Source organism: Benincasa hispida, chromosome 6 (genome assembly GCF_009727055.1).
Source record: "Benincasa hispida cultivar B227 chromosome 6, ASM972705v1, whole genome shotgun sequence".
Lineage (NCBI taxonomy): Eukaryota > Viridiplantae > Streptophyta > Magnoliopsida > Cucurbitales > Cucurbitaceae > Benincasa > Benincasa hispida.
The window spans coordinates 7,104,969-7,120,158 of record NC_052354.1 but is presented as its reverse complement, the minus strand read 5'-3'; the positions used below and the strand labels follow the sequence as shown (position 1 = coordinate 7,120,158).

Genomic DNA, 15,190 nt, shown 5'->3' with positions numbered 1-15,190 from the left:
TAATTGCAAATTTTTAAAAACACAGAGAAAAATTCAAGATAGAATCAATTTTATTTAGAAAAACTGGTATAGTTTCACACATCAATGTATAATTTCACCTCAAAATCTTGATGTAAATTTTATTTTTTTACCATCCAAAACTTTCGTTTTCAATAAACTAAAATTGAGAAAAAAAAATAATAACATATGTTTATTTTTAACTTCATTCAAATATTTTTCCACTAATTTTTCATATCATTTCACCTCAAAATTGGATTGATGTAAATTTTTATTTTTTATTTTTTTATCCAAAGTTTTCATTTCTAAGAAACCAAAATGGACAAAACAACATATATTTATTTTAATTTCATTCAAATCTTTTTCCATTGAATCTTCTCCTCATTTCACCTTAAAATTGGATTGACCTGAGTTTTGCTTCTTTTACCATCCAAAGTTTTCATTTCTAAAAAAAAAAAAAACTTAGAAAACAAATAAAATAAAATTTGATATTATTTTGTAATTATTTTTCCTTGTGTTTATTAAATTTCTGCTATTGCATCAATATTTACGCAAATATTTACACCATACCTCTAAATATCGTGTTACTCTATAGAAATGAGGATTAAAAATGGTCAAATATTGTTTACTTAAGTCACAATCCAAGTTTCATTAACTAATTATAACAATTTTCATCAATTTCTTTAAAGTTTTCCAAAATTTCAATCAATATTAATATTTCCATCAATATTTTTATAAAACTGGAACCTCAATATTTTTACCGACATCGATATTTTGAACCTTGAATCTAAATCCACATATAATCTAATTTTTTAGATAATTATTACCAATTCAACTTAATAAATCTGTACGTTGAATCTCCTAAAAAGTTTATGGTTCAAATTCCTCTAAGGATACAGGGATTCAAGTTCACTTATTTGATCATATCCATTAGTTACTTTATTAGTGCATTATGATGTAATTATGTATTTTGTTTTGTTGTTTGCATTCTAATAATAATAATAAATAAGAATAGAAAGATTATGGGCTAAATTAAAACGAAACCTAGCTATATTTATGTATGTTAGATAAATTATAGATAATATAAAAATTTAGAGTAAATATTGAGAAACAAACACGTAAACAATTAATTTGAAGAGTGGTTATTTTGTTATTTTTAAGAATACTCAAGCAGGAGCGATTATCTCATTCTTTTAAGGATACTCAAGTCCTCTTCAGTGTATATTATATTTCTCTATACTAATTATTGGTGTAACTAAAAATGTCGTATAGCTCAAACCACCTTTATTAGGGGAAATTGTCTTAACTCTATCAAATGAAACTCTAAATCAAATATTAAAAATGTAGCAATAATCTATTATAGAAGGGAAATGATGCCAATATGATATAGACAAATGAGAAGTTATTTATTTTTAGCTTGGAAGTCAAAGTAATGTTTATGACTTCTCGGCCCGACATATAAGAAATAAGAAAATCAATTGCAATAACATTCAAAGCCCAACCGAAAGATAAGACAGAAGAAAAAGCATTGAACCTTAGCCGACTGCTACTAAAGAACTAGGAGCTGATTCTAACAAATAGATTTTTTTGATAGTGGAAATGCCATAAAACGCGAACCAAGATCCGTGATACGAAAACAAAAATCAGAATGAGGAAGAAAAAGATAAGATTTTCTATGGCAAATGCTTTTGAATATTACTGCTTTCTTTATTATATGCTTTCCTGGAGGACTACTATCGTATTCTTTCTTAGAGATGGGAAATCAAAACATAGTTTAATGCATGTTTGAGAGTATTTTCAAATGATTAGAAATAGTTTTGTCATTTTCAAAATCACTTGATAATATGTTTTAATCATCCAAAACCGATTTTAATGACATAAAAAATTATATTTAAAAAATATCAATTTTAGTATTAAATTAATTTTGAGTTTTATATCTTAACACACATATATTTATTGAGTTTCGCTCAACATGAGCCTTTACCTTCAAAGTCTAAGAGTGTTTATAAGAGGTAAGAAATTCAATTGCAATATAGATCCGTGTGTTTTTACTTTAGGGAAAAAAAGCGTGTTTCAATTAAATATTGAAAATTTAAAGTTTTCAATCTTTTTTTTTTTTTTAATTATTAATAATAATAATTGGGCATATCACCTATCATATTTATGTGTGTTTGATTTTCAAGCATTTAATTTAAAAAAATAAGTCATTTGAGAAGAAATTAGAGTATTTGACAAGCACTCAAAATAACTTTTTCAAATGTATTCTAATAAGTTTTTATCAACACTACAAGAATTTTGAGCTTTAATGTCGGTTGAAAAAAGTGAAAACAGATGTATAATGTTGGTTTAAAAAAAATGGATCTTTAATGTCGGTTTTAACCGACATTGAAGATGGGCTACAATGTCGGTTTAAATCCGACATTAAAGGCCTCTCATTTTTTTTTACTTTATTAAAAAACATATTTTTTTTATTTCATATCAAATCTTCTCTCTCCTTTCCTTCTCTCTTACCAAACCCAAACCCTCTCTTCTCCTTAGTTTAGCCATGCGAATCACTTTCGATCTTCGTCGTCACCAACGTTGCTTGGATATCTATCGTTGTGGGCATTCTTCCAGTGGTTGGTCATCGTCGTGGGCGTTCTTTCGGTGGTTTTTCATCGTCGTGGGCGTTCTTTCTGGTGGTTTTTCGTCGTGGGCGTTCTTTCTGGTGGTTTTTCGTCGTTGTGGACGTTCTTTCGGAGGTTTTTCGTCGTCGTGAACGTTCTTTCGGAGGTTTTTCGTCGTCGTGAGCGTTCTTCCTATCTAGCTTGTTCCGATGGTTTTCAATCTATAGATTTGGGTCATCGTCTGGTCCAACTTGTTTTGACATTAAAGAGAGTGTACAATGTCAGTTTAAAACCGACATTAAAGACCTTTTATAACACTATCTTTAATGTCGGTTGTCAACCGACATTAAAGTCCAAAATTCTTGTAGTGAGAGTATTTAAATAAAAATGAGTTCTTTAAAAAAATATCTTTATTTTAAATCGATCCAAATGGACTCTTAGTTTTTCCTATACGTAATTTTAAAGTAAAATTTTAAAAAATAAAATGTCTGAGAAAAGCATGAAAACATAGTGGGCTTAAGAATAAATGCTTTTATTTGGGAATAACCTTTTGTTTTGTAACGTAACCTTTAAAATATCAAATTATATATCTTCTTAAAAAATTAAATTATGTACGATTAATTTCAGTCTATTATTGTCGATATTAAGTGCACACACAATTTCATACCAATACAAGAATAACTCAATTAACATAAAACATATCATCGATCAATAGGTTAAAATTTTTGCTAAACTAAAAAAAATACACATAATTTTATCATATTTTCCTCGATCCTTATAATTTTTCTTAATGATATGTTTGATAACGGATAAGTTATACCTTATGTAGTTTTAGTTATCAAAGAAAAAATAATAATCAAACTTGTTCTCATTGATTTTCATTTTTTTTTTCGTATGGACACATCAACGTTTTAGGTTTACTTTCGCTCACAATTTGATAATGATAACTATAATGATTTTCAAATACAACAATTTGATAATGATCTAGATGAAGTTTTAATGTCCAAATAAATATCTAAACTTAACTAATATTTTTCTTAGATACAAACTTAACTAGTATTTTTTTTAGATATAAAATCAATTGAACAATAGATAGATGAGTCTGTGATTATAATGCAATGTCACTCAAACTTAATGGTAGCTTTGTTATTTCCCACAATAGTTTATTGGACATTCTAAGGGCAAAACATTGTTTTGGTGTGTTACAACGACGATATTGAATATAAGACCAACAATAAATATTAGGAAAATCAATGTTAGCAGAGTTAGAGATAAGTTTCAATTATCTATTTTTTGAGTCATTAGCCAAGACCTTTAAATGACCATGCAGAAGTTTGCCTAGCCAGAAGGAACAACCCTTAAATAAGTGTCTAATAGATCATCAATAGAGTGCTCTTTTGTTGAAAACGAATAAAATTAGACATCAATGAAAGTTTTAGGATGAGAATTCCCCCCCCCCAGAATGCACCCATGGAGGTAGTAGGATTGACCAATTATAACAAACGAGATCATTTATCGAATTCTAATATATCATTGTATTTAATGGTGGTGATTCGTGTACGAGTATTAATTTTTCTTGAGATCAAAATTCATTATTAACCTTTTTTTTCCTTTTTAATGTAAATTAGCATCTTTATTTTTTTATTCAATATTATAGTTTCAAAACAAAAACCTACTTAAAACAAAAGTTTGCTGAAATAGGTCCACTAAATTATCAATTTATCACATCCAAACCAGCTAATTTGGAGTTTTAAAAAAAACACATTGCATAGATATACAATGAGAATGAATTTTTATGTTCTTTATACCATTTATTAATGTTGGATTATGATGAACTGGCACAGTTGAAGTGCTTTTTTGTGCTCCATCTCGTGAACTAACACTGACCCAACTGCCCCAAATTTGCCTATTTCCACACCAATAAAGAACCAAACTGAAATTAAATGCAATCATGAAAAAACAAGAGAAAAAAAATGAGTACCCAAATTACCAATTATCTCTCAAATATTCCAACCTTAATTCTCTGCCTTAATGGTGATTTTCTTTTGGTTGGTGGGATAATGAACCTACATTCATTGCTGTTTTGGTTTGCAGTTCACTGGTTTTTTCATGAATCACATTATGAAGCTCTGTGGGGTTTTTTCTTTTTACTTTTTATGCTATAAATTTCTATTTCTTTCTCATTTCCTTTACCTCAAGCTGAAAAAAAAAAAGAACAATGGGATCCAAAATGGTTTGGCTTATCATTTTACTTCTTCTCAATTTGAGTTTCTTTGATCTTTCAGAAGCCAGGCATCATAGGAAGCTCCCTTCGGCCGTCGTCGTCGGTACCGTTTTCTGCGACACGTGCTTTCAAGAGAAGTTTTCAAAGACCAGTCACTTCATTTCAGGTACTTTTACGACGTCTCGTGTTGGAAAACTTAAATCCGTGGGGTTTCATGACTCGACTAGTTAAGACGTATATGTTGATATTGATATTGAAATGTCTTGAATCTATTATCTAGAGTTTTGGATGACCAAACGCGGGTCTTGCTGTAAAGTTGGGGTCTAATGCAATGTTTCTGAAATCTAAGTTGTATTGGTATTTTATTATTTACGATTTTGGTCCTAAGATTCAGAGGAGTGCACTAATAAACACTTTTGAAATATGATATTCCTCTTTAATAATTAAATTGCTCTCTCTTTCTGTTTGTGGATGTAGTTAACACACTATTAGTGAAGTACGTAAATTTCAGTGTCGATTTTCTCTATTGTTTATGTTTTTTGTTTTCTTCGTTTTCGATTTCATAACAGTTGATATATACTCTGTAGGTGCAACGGTTGTTGTTAAATGTGGAAATGAAGGATCGAGGCCGAGTTTTAGGGAAGAAGTAAAGACAGACAAAAGAGGGGAATTCAAGGTGAATTTGCCAGTTCCAGTGAGCAAACATGTGAAGAAGATTGAGGAATGTTATGTGGAATTAATTAAAAGTAGTGAACCATATTGTGCAGTGGCTGCAACAGCAAAATCATCTTCCCTTCAACTTAAGTCAAAAAAACAAGGCACACACACATTCTCAGCTGGCTTCTTCACTTTCAAGCCTCTAAAACAACCAAACCTTTGCAAGCAAAGGCCACAAAATTCCAACACATATGATGACACGAAACAAGTCCTCGCCGCACCCCCGACATTCGACTACCCGAGTTTGCCATCTCCGATCCAAAACCCGAACGTTCCTCGGATTTACGAGAACCTTCCTCCTCTTCCATTGCTTCCTGGACTTCTTCCATTGCCTCCATTGCCTCCATTGCCACCACTCCCACCTCTTCCACCTCTCCCTGGCTTTCCACTATTCCCACCAAAAAAGAATGAAAATAATGCACCAAATGAAACTCCAAACACAAGTGAAAAACCAAACCAGTTTCATCCACAAACTCTGCTTCCTTTGAGGAGGCCACATTTTTCTGTTCTGCCACCACACAGGCTGCACCACCACCAGCCTCTCTTGCACCGGCTGCAGCCGGCAGCGGGCGGCGTAGCCCTGTCGCTGCCGTTACCTGACCTGCCTGAGATCTCCTCACCTCCAAAGCAAAATTCTCCTTGAAATATTTCAACATTTAGAATTGATTGTTGTTTTTGCGTAAATTATTCTGCTTATTTTCTGGTAAAAATCAATAATTGTGAGGTGAAAGTGATGGATTTGAGGAAAATTGAGAGTTGGGATTGGACATAAAGGTTGGTTTTGTGTTTTGGATAAGTTTGATCATATAATTAATTCATGTTGTTGGGATGGATGGGATGACTTTAGCTTTTATTGTGAAAAGTTAAATAATTGGACGGTTATATTGATCCAATTGTTTTGATTATTTTATTGAATAAAAATGACTTGTTAATAATTTAAATGCATAATTTGTAGGATCAATAACCCTAGAGGGGTGAACTGAGTTTCCTTAAACTAATAAAAACTTTTTTTTTTAAATATGAGCTCAATTAAACAAATTAACATACTTTAATTTAAACAAGGAATTCATGCAATAAATTCATCTTGAATTATATAATAAATTCGCGATAATACTTTATAATACCATATCGATTTTAACAATAAGATTGGTAATGAATATGAAAATTTAAAAACTGTCAGTCAAAATAAATAAATATGAGCAATTAACTTCAAAAGAAAATATTTCAATTCGTTTTATGCAATTAAACTATAATACCAAGAATCAATTGCAGAAATAAATTAGGAAAGATAGAGAAATTGACATCGTGATTTTATAATGGTTTAACACAACCTAGCCTACGTCCACTTCTCAAGCTACTCTCGAGTATGTCACTCAAACATGACTCTTTCCACGGTTTAGAGTCGAATTGCTACATCGTTTTTTCGGACGTAAGAACAAACCTAATTCTTTCTACGATTGAGGATCAAACCATGACAAAAACTATTTTTTCGGGATTAAGAACAACTCTTACAAAAGTTTGGAAATAATGAAGAACACACTTGCAACTCTCACAATGTAGTGGATTTATAAGTTTGAAACTCTCAACAATAATAAGGGTGTGTTTGGATTGACTTTCTAAGTATTTAAATAAGTGTTTATAAGTGCCAAAAAAAAAATGTTTATAAACACTTAGAAAGTCAATTCAAACGGGCCATAAATCTCTCTCAAGAATTATATGAAAAAAATAAAATTGGAGCTTAGAGATAGCAATAATGGAAGCTTAGTGAATTATGGAAGATTGAAAATGAGCAATACTTAGGTGCAACCTAAGTTTTATCTTCCCCTTTCTCTACATGCAACAAAAAAATTAAATTAAATTAAATAAAACTTTAAGATTTTTTAAAAAATGAATTGTCATGTAGTAATTTCTTGCTGCACCCAGGTTTTCCATTGAAAATAATAAAAATTATTGCTGAAAGTTTGGAGAAAAAGATGAATTTAAATTAAGAGAGAAGCGGGTAACAACCAAATTTTAAATTAGGTCTTTAGATCTTGAAAAACAAAAATCAACGGTGAAGATTAAAAAGCAATAAAGATTTGTGTGATTCAATGATTTAACATCAAACGACCAATTTAAGTTAATACCTAGCATCACACTCATGCAAAACATCAAATTAATTCTATCATGCAATTTAAAAATTAGGGAAAAAAATCAGTGAAAAAATAAATAAAGATATGCGTATGATTAATAAAAAAAATTATATTAATGTCACTATCAAATTAAAATAATTGCTGTAAACCTGCCCTAAAGAGAATATATATATATATATATATATATAAACAAACGATTGTGTAAAGAAAATATGAAGACAAAATTGAAGCTAAAAGTCGCAGAGAAAAACAAACAAACAAATTAATTCGCACTTATTTTAAGAAATGTAAAAGTTTGTATGTATTTCTTTATTTCTTTATTTTTATAATTAATATTTTTATAATTTTCTTGTTCTATTCCCTTCACGTAAATGTATACTTTTTAATGGGCAATTTATATTCGGCGTGTGATTAAAATTTCAAATTAATAATAGTATTAATTTAAATCATAAAATTAAAAAATATTTTGTACATGCTAAAAATTTATATGAAAAATATTTTCTTATAAACCTATAGATAAAAATATTCTGTACATATACATGAAAAAATACAAACGTGTCGATAAAAATAAAATACACACATCTATAAATTATATCGATTGTCATATTCTTCATTAAAAATTTCAACTGTCCATCCTCAATTTCTTATTCTTCCGAACTTCCAAATTTACTTCCCATATCTGTTTAGATTTGTTCATTTAAGTCGCATATAAGTACACACATAATTTTCTATAAATATATTTAATGATAAAAAAATTTCAGATTTATTCATTTAAGTTGCACATAAGCATATACACAATTTTTTATCAATAAATTTAGTGATAAAAACCTATCAAAGTTGTTTTGCAAATAAAGAAAAAAAAATTGAAACACCAAGTGAAACCATATGAAGGAAATTAGGATTGAAACCAAAAAATAACTTAAAAGGTTAAATTAGGAAAATTGTCAGAAATAACACATTTAAGTTTTCATCTTACAAAACTAACATGCTTTTTAAATACTCGTTAGAATATTTTTTCTCAATCTATCTCGCTCGAGATCAACCATCGAGATTTTGTTTTAAAAAATAACCTTTTTAACTTATAGATTATTTTGGGCCTTATCGGTACATCTAGCTAGAATTTCCTAGCTAATTTTTCCAAATATTATATGATTTTCCCAAATCATTTCGAAATTTTAAAACTACACTACCAAATAGTATATAATTTGGAGAAATTTGAAAAGATAATCAGTAAATCAATTTAGAAATTCGTGTAATCATGTGGATCTCGATGTTATTCTCGACGAATTAACAAGATTCTATATATTTGAGCTTTCTCGGTGAAACACGGGTATAATTAACACCAAAATTCGATATATTTGAGCAATTTCAATGGAATGTGGATTAATATTGATCCCAAATCTTAACCCATGTTTCGCAAAATTTGATATTTTTTTCAATTAGTACATCTCGAGTGTGTAATTCTGACGAGATGTATCGACAAATCTTTAAATAATAAGTTGAAAAAAATTATTTTTTAACTGAATTTCGATAATTGATCTCAAACGAGATGATAAGAGAAAAATTATTGTAACGAGTTTTGAAGGGGAGTGTTAGTTAGGGGTGTACATGGGTTGGGTTGAGTGTATTTTTTAGACCAACTCGAAAATCCGAGTCGATTTGATTGTCAACCAAATAACCCAAATTTTCCAACCCAACCCTTAAATTTCGGGTTGGGTTGTCGGGTTATAACTTTTGTTTATTTTTAATGAAAAATATATAAATTTATATATAACACATAACTAATAACTAAAATCTCATAAAATTAATATGCTAAATACCAAATATCCATGATATTTATTGTAAACTTTAAACAAAGAAAAATATCATAACAATTTTAAAAGAAAAATATTAAAAATTAAAAATTTAATCAATACAAAGAAATTAAACTTTAAACAAATAAGAATATATATATATATATACAAAATTCGGGTTGGATTGGGTCAATCCAAATCTTTCTTTAGCCAACTCAAAACCCAATCCAACTCAATAAAAATAGAAAAATTCAATTCAACCCAATCCAAGAACAAAACTAACCCAATATAATACTTATATTTTAGGTAAGATAGTCCGAATTATTCGAGTTATTTAAATATCCCTAGTGTTAGTTTTGTAACGTGATTTCTTTGAAATTAGTAGGAAATTGTAATAGTACTAGGTAGAAGCGAGTGGAGATTAAATTAGAGCATTTTATCTATCCACCTACCATCAAAGAGGGGCACCGGCAGCGAGCGAGAGAGGAAGAAGAAATCGAGAGATATTGAGGGAAGAAGGCGGCTTTAATTTCGCGAAATTCAATTCATAGCTTTCAATTCATCGCCTTCAATTTTCCAATCCAAAAAATTCCCCTTAAAATGCTCAAGCTTGATTTAGCTTGAAATTCCAATATCTGTGTGCGTGATTTTTACCAAAAGGCGCATGTATATAGTAATTTCCGCATATTCTCTCATTCCTCCCCAATTTTTCCGACTTCCAGGTTTCTCTGTCCTCCACCCACTATCGAAGATCGTAATTCTCTTTCGGTCTTCTCTTCTCTTCTCCCTCCACTTTACTCTTCTCTCAAGGTACTTTCTCTTTTTCCCCAACTATTCTCTATGTCCCCGGCAACCCCCTTTTATGATCGCCCCATATTTTTGTTTTTTCTGTATTGGGTTTCTGATTCTTTTCATGATTTATGCGTATCCCTGTCCCGATCGTCTATTTCTTGAGTTTTTTCTAATGGTGTTGTCGTATAATTTGAATAGCTTGCTTTTTTGTTCTTCCGTATTCCTTATTCTTCAATGGGTACATTGGACGATTCGTGTATGTCCTGGATGATGATGATCAGCTTGGTTGGCTATTGATATTTGTAATGGCATCTCATCACCTAAGGAAAGAATCCGTGTTTTCAGAGGTGACCCAGAAAAAGAAAAGGTCAATTTGGTGAGATGGGTGGGTTATTTTGACCGAAGACTATGGCATTTGATTAACACTTCGATTTATTTTTGGCTGTTTCGATAATTTTTTTCTTTCATTGTTGTGACTGTTGTGGTGGTTTTGGATTGCTGCCGACAGATTCGTGTTCCTTTAAATAATGACGGTTGTTGGTTTAATATATATGATTTAGTAAGAATTGTTGTTTGACTTGTGTTCTAGGTGATGACATTAGCATTCATCACAGTTGCTTTGAGGATAATCCCTTTGGATCCTCATGTCATTAACTTTACTGAACAGAGGCTGCTAATTTTACAGGTGAAAGTCCCAGTTTAAAAAATCCACTTTATTCGATTTGAAGAGGGAGGGTACTGGTTCGTGGAGGCAATAGTACTTCTGCGAGCTTATGTACTCTCGTCTCCATTTTCCTGCATAATCATTGGCCAAGATCTCTCCATTTGAATGCAAGTGAATAGCTAAATTGGTCTATCTGTTGACTTGGGAATCTGTTGGATTGGATAATCGAGAATAATAAAAAGATTGGGAATCTGCTGGGTTGGATAATCGAGAATAATAAAAAGATTGGTAGGAGTTTCGCACGATGGGTGCTGTTTGCTGCTGTTTGAGCGTGGAGGATTTTGAAGACTATGTTAATCCTAATAGTTCAGTATATAGGAATTGCACCTGTCTTAGTTGCTTCATTCAGAGCTTCTTAAGTGCAGTAAGCCCTATTTTTGTTGCAATATATATCATGTTATTTTGCGATATGTCACTATCAAGGAGGAAAATAGAAGTATTTATGAATAAATATACTCTAATATTTTGTCATCGCAAAGTTGAAGAAAAAATTTCTGTTATTGGTTTTGTTTTACGAGGATTTCTTATTTACATAGTAATTAGTATTAGAGTCTAGAGTCAACAAAATTTATTTTTCGTGAAAGATGATAAAAAATTGGAACTACAAATATTAGGAGGGAAATGTCTTGAATTATGCTACTTCCTTGTATATGTCATATTATTGTGTGTTTGTTTTAATTTGTCTTTCCGTATTTCCTACCGATATAATCTTGATTGCTTTATAATGCCCATTAGCATGGGTAAATTTATATATAGAGCCCATAATCCATTATTGATCATAATATATTTATGGAAAAAACATGTATAATTTGTTTCAAGCAGTCACAAGTGTTCAGCTGTAGTTTGTGACTTTATTCTCAAGATATTTATATTAATCTGTTTTCCCTATTACTTCCTCTAGTACACATTGATTTTTCGAAGAGGAGAAGTGCATTCTGTCTCTTCTTCAATTCAAGGGACAACATCTATGAATTCCACAGCATCAACAGATAACTCTTTATCTGAAATGTACCGCTCACCTCCAAGGCCATTGCCTTATGATGCCGACCCCAGATATATCCGTTTGCAGCGGGATGGATTAATTTCTAGGCGAGAGAAGGGGTCAAGCCATTTACATGAAGAGTCAGAACCTTTAAGAAGTGATGTGGATACAGATTCAGATTCGTTGGGCTCAGCAGGCAAATGGAACGGGTCTGCTTGTCTTGAGGAATCTAAAGAAAATCTTGGCAAATCATCTCTAAAGTTCCCTTCAACTAAATCTACGACTGGACTTGGATATGCTTATACATCCTCTGAAGATGAGGATGTCTGTCCAACGTGTCTTGAAGGTTGATTTATTTAATTAGCTTCAGTTTATCATGGATCTTCAATATATGGTTTTGGTTTGGCCCTTTATATTCTTGTTTGTTGAGCTTCTGGGTGATAAACAAGTTACTGATCGGCACAATTTTTAACATGCCAAATTTTCATTCTGCTCATTTAATGTTCTTTTCCCTTACAGAATATACTTCGGAGAATCCCAAGATAGTGACAAAATGCTCTCATCATTTTCACCTTGGATGTATCTATGAGTGGATGGAGAGAAGTGATAACTGTCCAGTTTGTGGCAAGGTATGGTTCCTTTCCTCCTTCGTATCAAATAAACTTGTTCAATCATTGTCTCAAAGCAACCCTATTGGTTGTCTTCTAGTCTGACTCGGATTGATGTTTGGATCTTTTTATGTTTTGGAAGTTATGAAATTTAAGTTTTGTCATAAAATTAGCGTTCCTATTATTTATGATTTCAAACTAATGATTTTAAGCAAAAATAATTGTTATTTAAACATGAATTGGGCATAAGGACCTTTTATTTTTTTTTTTATTTTTTATTTAGGGAGAAACAAGTAACCTTCATTTCATTGATAAGGGGCACAGGTGCCCATATGATTTACAAAAGATATTGACAATAAGTAGAGAGAGAAGGAAGGCTAGAGTCCTGAAAAATGGGGAGAATTTACCCCAAGTGAGAGCAATGTAAGTAAGGTGTTAAAAAAAAAAGAATTTAAATCAGTAGCTTTTTCCTTGGAAAGATGTGTCGGTTTGCTTGAACTTGAACCATGTTAACCAAAGGAAGGCTTTGTTAAAAGAGGCCTATATGACCTCCTTTTTCTGAAGAGGTAGCCCATGAAGAGCATCTCGAAAAGAGTCTATAATCATTGCTGTCCTTTTGGAATAATGTAGATGGTTTAGTATGATCCGTTTATATATATCTGGAGCTGTTAGATTAAGTTATGTTAGAATATCTCCTATCGTAAAACTTCTAAAATATCAGTAGTTTAAGAGAACACATCATCTTATCTTTTGAATGGGGTAAGTCCGATCTCATTTTTTTTTTGTTTTAATTGAAAACCTGATATTGGGGGCCCCACCCCCACTAATCCGGGGGAAGCTACCAGATTTAAACCCAGGAGACACCTAGGAAGGACTTTTCTATCTGAAGGTTCAAATGTGTGACCTCTGGGTAGGTGTATCAAGAGACCCTGCCTTTGCCAACGAGGTGCCCTTTGGGGGATAGTTGATCACATTTTGATATCAATATTTATGCTTTTTAGAATAAGATGACACATTTACGTGGTAATATTTGAAGTTTTATATAATTAAACTAATAAATGTGTAGCACTGCACCATTTTTGTGATCTTCAGTTGGTAGGGTCGGTAATTCTTAGTGTAATAACTAGTGTTCCTTCCCCATCTCCTTCACTGGTGAAGCATTGGGAAATGACCTTCAGATGAAACATGATCCTTAGATGCTCTTCTGCGTTTTAAGTTTGTTGCTTAACTAAAATAGTACCAGAATTAATCGATTAAGATTGCATGGTACAACAACTGGTGATTTTACTAAAAGGAAAAGGGGCTTTGAATATGATTAAAATTGGTGTAGAGTGAATAATCTTCTGTAAATTATTATGCAACCCTTTATTTACTTATGATGTACCTTGAAGAACTCCGCCTGATCCAGTGTGAAACTTATGACTGCCACTTGGCTATGATAATTGACGGTCAGAAAACTAGTGGAATGTTGAGTACCATTAACAGGTTTTTAAAAATGTTTTACAGTGTACTGATCGTTTTTACTTTGAATATGATTTTCAACCGAATCTGAACTGATTTGTAAAATGTGGACAAAATCAAAAGCTGAAGTAAATGATTAGTTTCTGGAGACACTTCTTTTACTTGTCATTAAACCTATGGTTAGAAAAACCATCCGGAAGCCTGGAGATTCTTTCTTATATAGGTTTATGAACTCATAGTAATCTCTTTGCGTTCCAAGGGCCATTGATATGATGATCACCCATGGGCTTAGAGGATCAAAATTTTTCATCCTCTTACACATGAAGATTTCTGAACCTCTCCAGCCTAGGCAGGCTTATGTTGGCCTTGAACACTTGAAGATAAACGCTAGAGCTTAATCAATCTTTCCATCAACATAATTGTTAATTTGATTTGTTTGTGACGACTTTACTTGAACAGGATCTGTTCTATAGGTTGTACAACTGTGTCCTTGAGTTCTAAATTTGATTTGTTATGAAACAAAAGGTTCGGATCCTAGAAAACCTAGTTGAAAAAATTAAACCTGGTCCCCTAAGCCTAAGGAGTTTAATATGGTCGAATTCTGCAGAGTAGCATTTGTTTTCTGAGTTCTGGTTTTACTGATGAGCTTGATTCACAGTAAATTAGATTATGTGATTTGTAACTGGAAAGGAAACAGCCTAACATGTTTGGATGGGTTTCATTTACTTTTATTTCATACCACTATTTTAATGTCTTAGGTAATGGCATTCGATGAAACGACTTGATGTGCATGTCGCGGACGAAGCCAGCAGCAGCACCTTGTGCATAACCAACAGGAACATGGTCATTTGTGAATATTGCAGGATAAGAGTTTTCAACCATAGTAAATATTATGAATGAAAGTATAACCAAGGTTGGATTCATCTGATTCCTCTCCCTCTCTATTTCTCTCTTTATTTTCCTCATTTTCAAAGATTATTTCTAAATTATACAGCTGAAACTGATGTTTCACCAAAATATCATCTTATAGGGGAAGAAAAATAGATGTTGTGAATGATTGAGAAACCTTTCCATTCCATGTTTGGTGTATCTACCTGTTTTCTTTCTTTCTTTCTTTTCTTTCCTGGAAGTGAAAGTTGCTCACCCTTAAATCA

The 15,190-nt window shown here is 31.6% G+C and overlaps 2 protein-coding genes across 2 annotated transcripts; both read left to right on the top strand.

Annotated features, from left to right (window-relative positions):
- The first annotated feature begins 4,795 nt into the window (after window positions 1-4,795).
- On the top strand, window positions 4,796-6,485 carry LOC120079540 (pollen-specific leucine-rich repeat extensin-like protein 3). The gene is made up of 2 exons (XM_039033755.1): window positions 4,796-4,993; window positions 5,415-6,485. The coding sequence occupies exons 1-2, from the start codon at window positions 4,822-4,824 to the stop codon at window positions 6,185-6,187; spliced, it is 945 nt and encodes a 314-aa protein (XP_038889683.1). The 5' UTR covers window positions 4,796-4,821; the 3' UTR covers window positions 6,188-6,485.
- Window positions 6,486-9,832: 3,347 nt separating this feature from the next.
- LOC120079681 (E3 ubiquitin-protein ligase At3g02290) lies at window positions 9,833-15,146 on the top strand. Its single transcript, XM_039033983.1, has 5 exons — window positions 9,833-10,279; window positions 10,947-11,349; window positions 11,887-12,313; window positions 12,487-12,596; window positions 14,795-15,146. Exons 2-5 carry the CDS (start codon window positions 11,230-11,232, stop codon window positions 14,819-14,821), a joined length of 684 nt encoding a protein of 227 aa, XP_038889911.1. The 5' UTR covers window positions 9,833-10,279; window positions 10,947-11,229; the 3' UTR covers window positions 14,822-15,146.
- Window positions 15,147-15,190: the final 44 nt, after the last annotated feature.

Excerpts from the sequence above, each read along its gene's own strand:
- LOC120079681 (XM_039033983.1), top strand. The coding sequence starts at position 11,230 with ATGGGTGCTGTTTGCTGCTGTTTGAGCGTGGAGGATTTTGAAGACTAT. Across the intron at positions 11,350-11,886 it reads TTCAGAGCTTCTTAAGTGCA|TACACATTGATTTTTCGAAG; the intron begins GTAAGCCCTATT and ends TACTTCCTCTAG. Across the intron at positions 12,314-12,486 it reads CTGTCCAACGTGTCTTGAAG|AATATACTTCGGAGAATCCC; the intron begins GTTGATTTATTT and ends TTTCCCTTACAG.
- LOC120079540 (XM_039033755.1), top strand. The coding sequence starts at position 4,822 with ATGGGATCCAAAATGGTTTGGCTTATCATTTTACTTCTTCTCAATTTG. Across the intron at positions 4,994-5,414 it reads GACCAGTCACTTCATTTCAG|GTGCAACGGTTGTTGTTAAA; the intron begins GTACTTTTACGA and ends TATACTCTGTAG.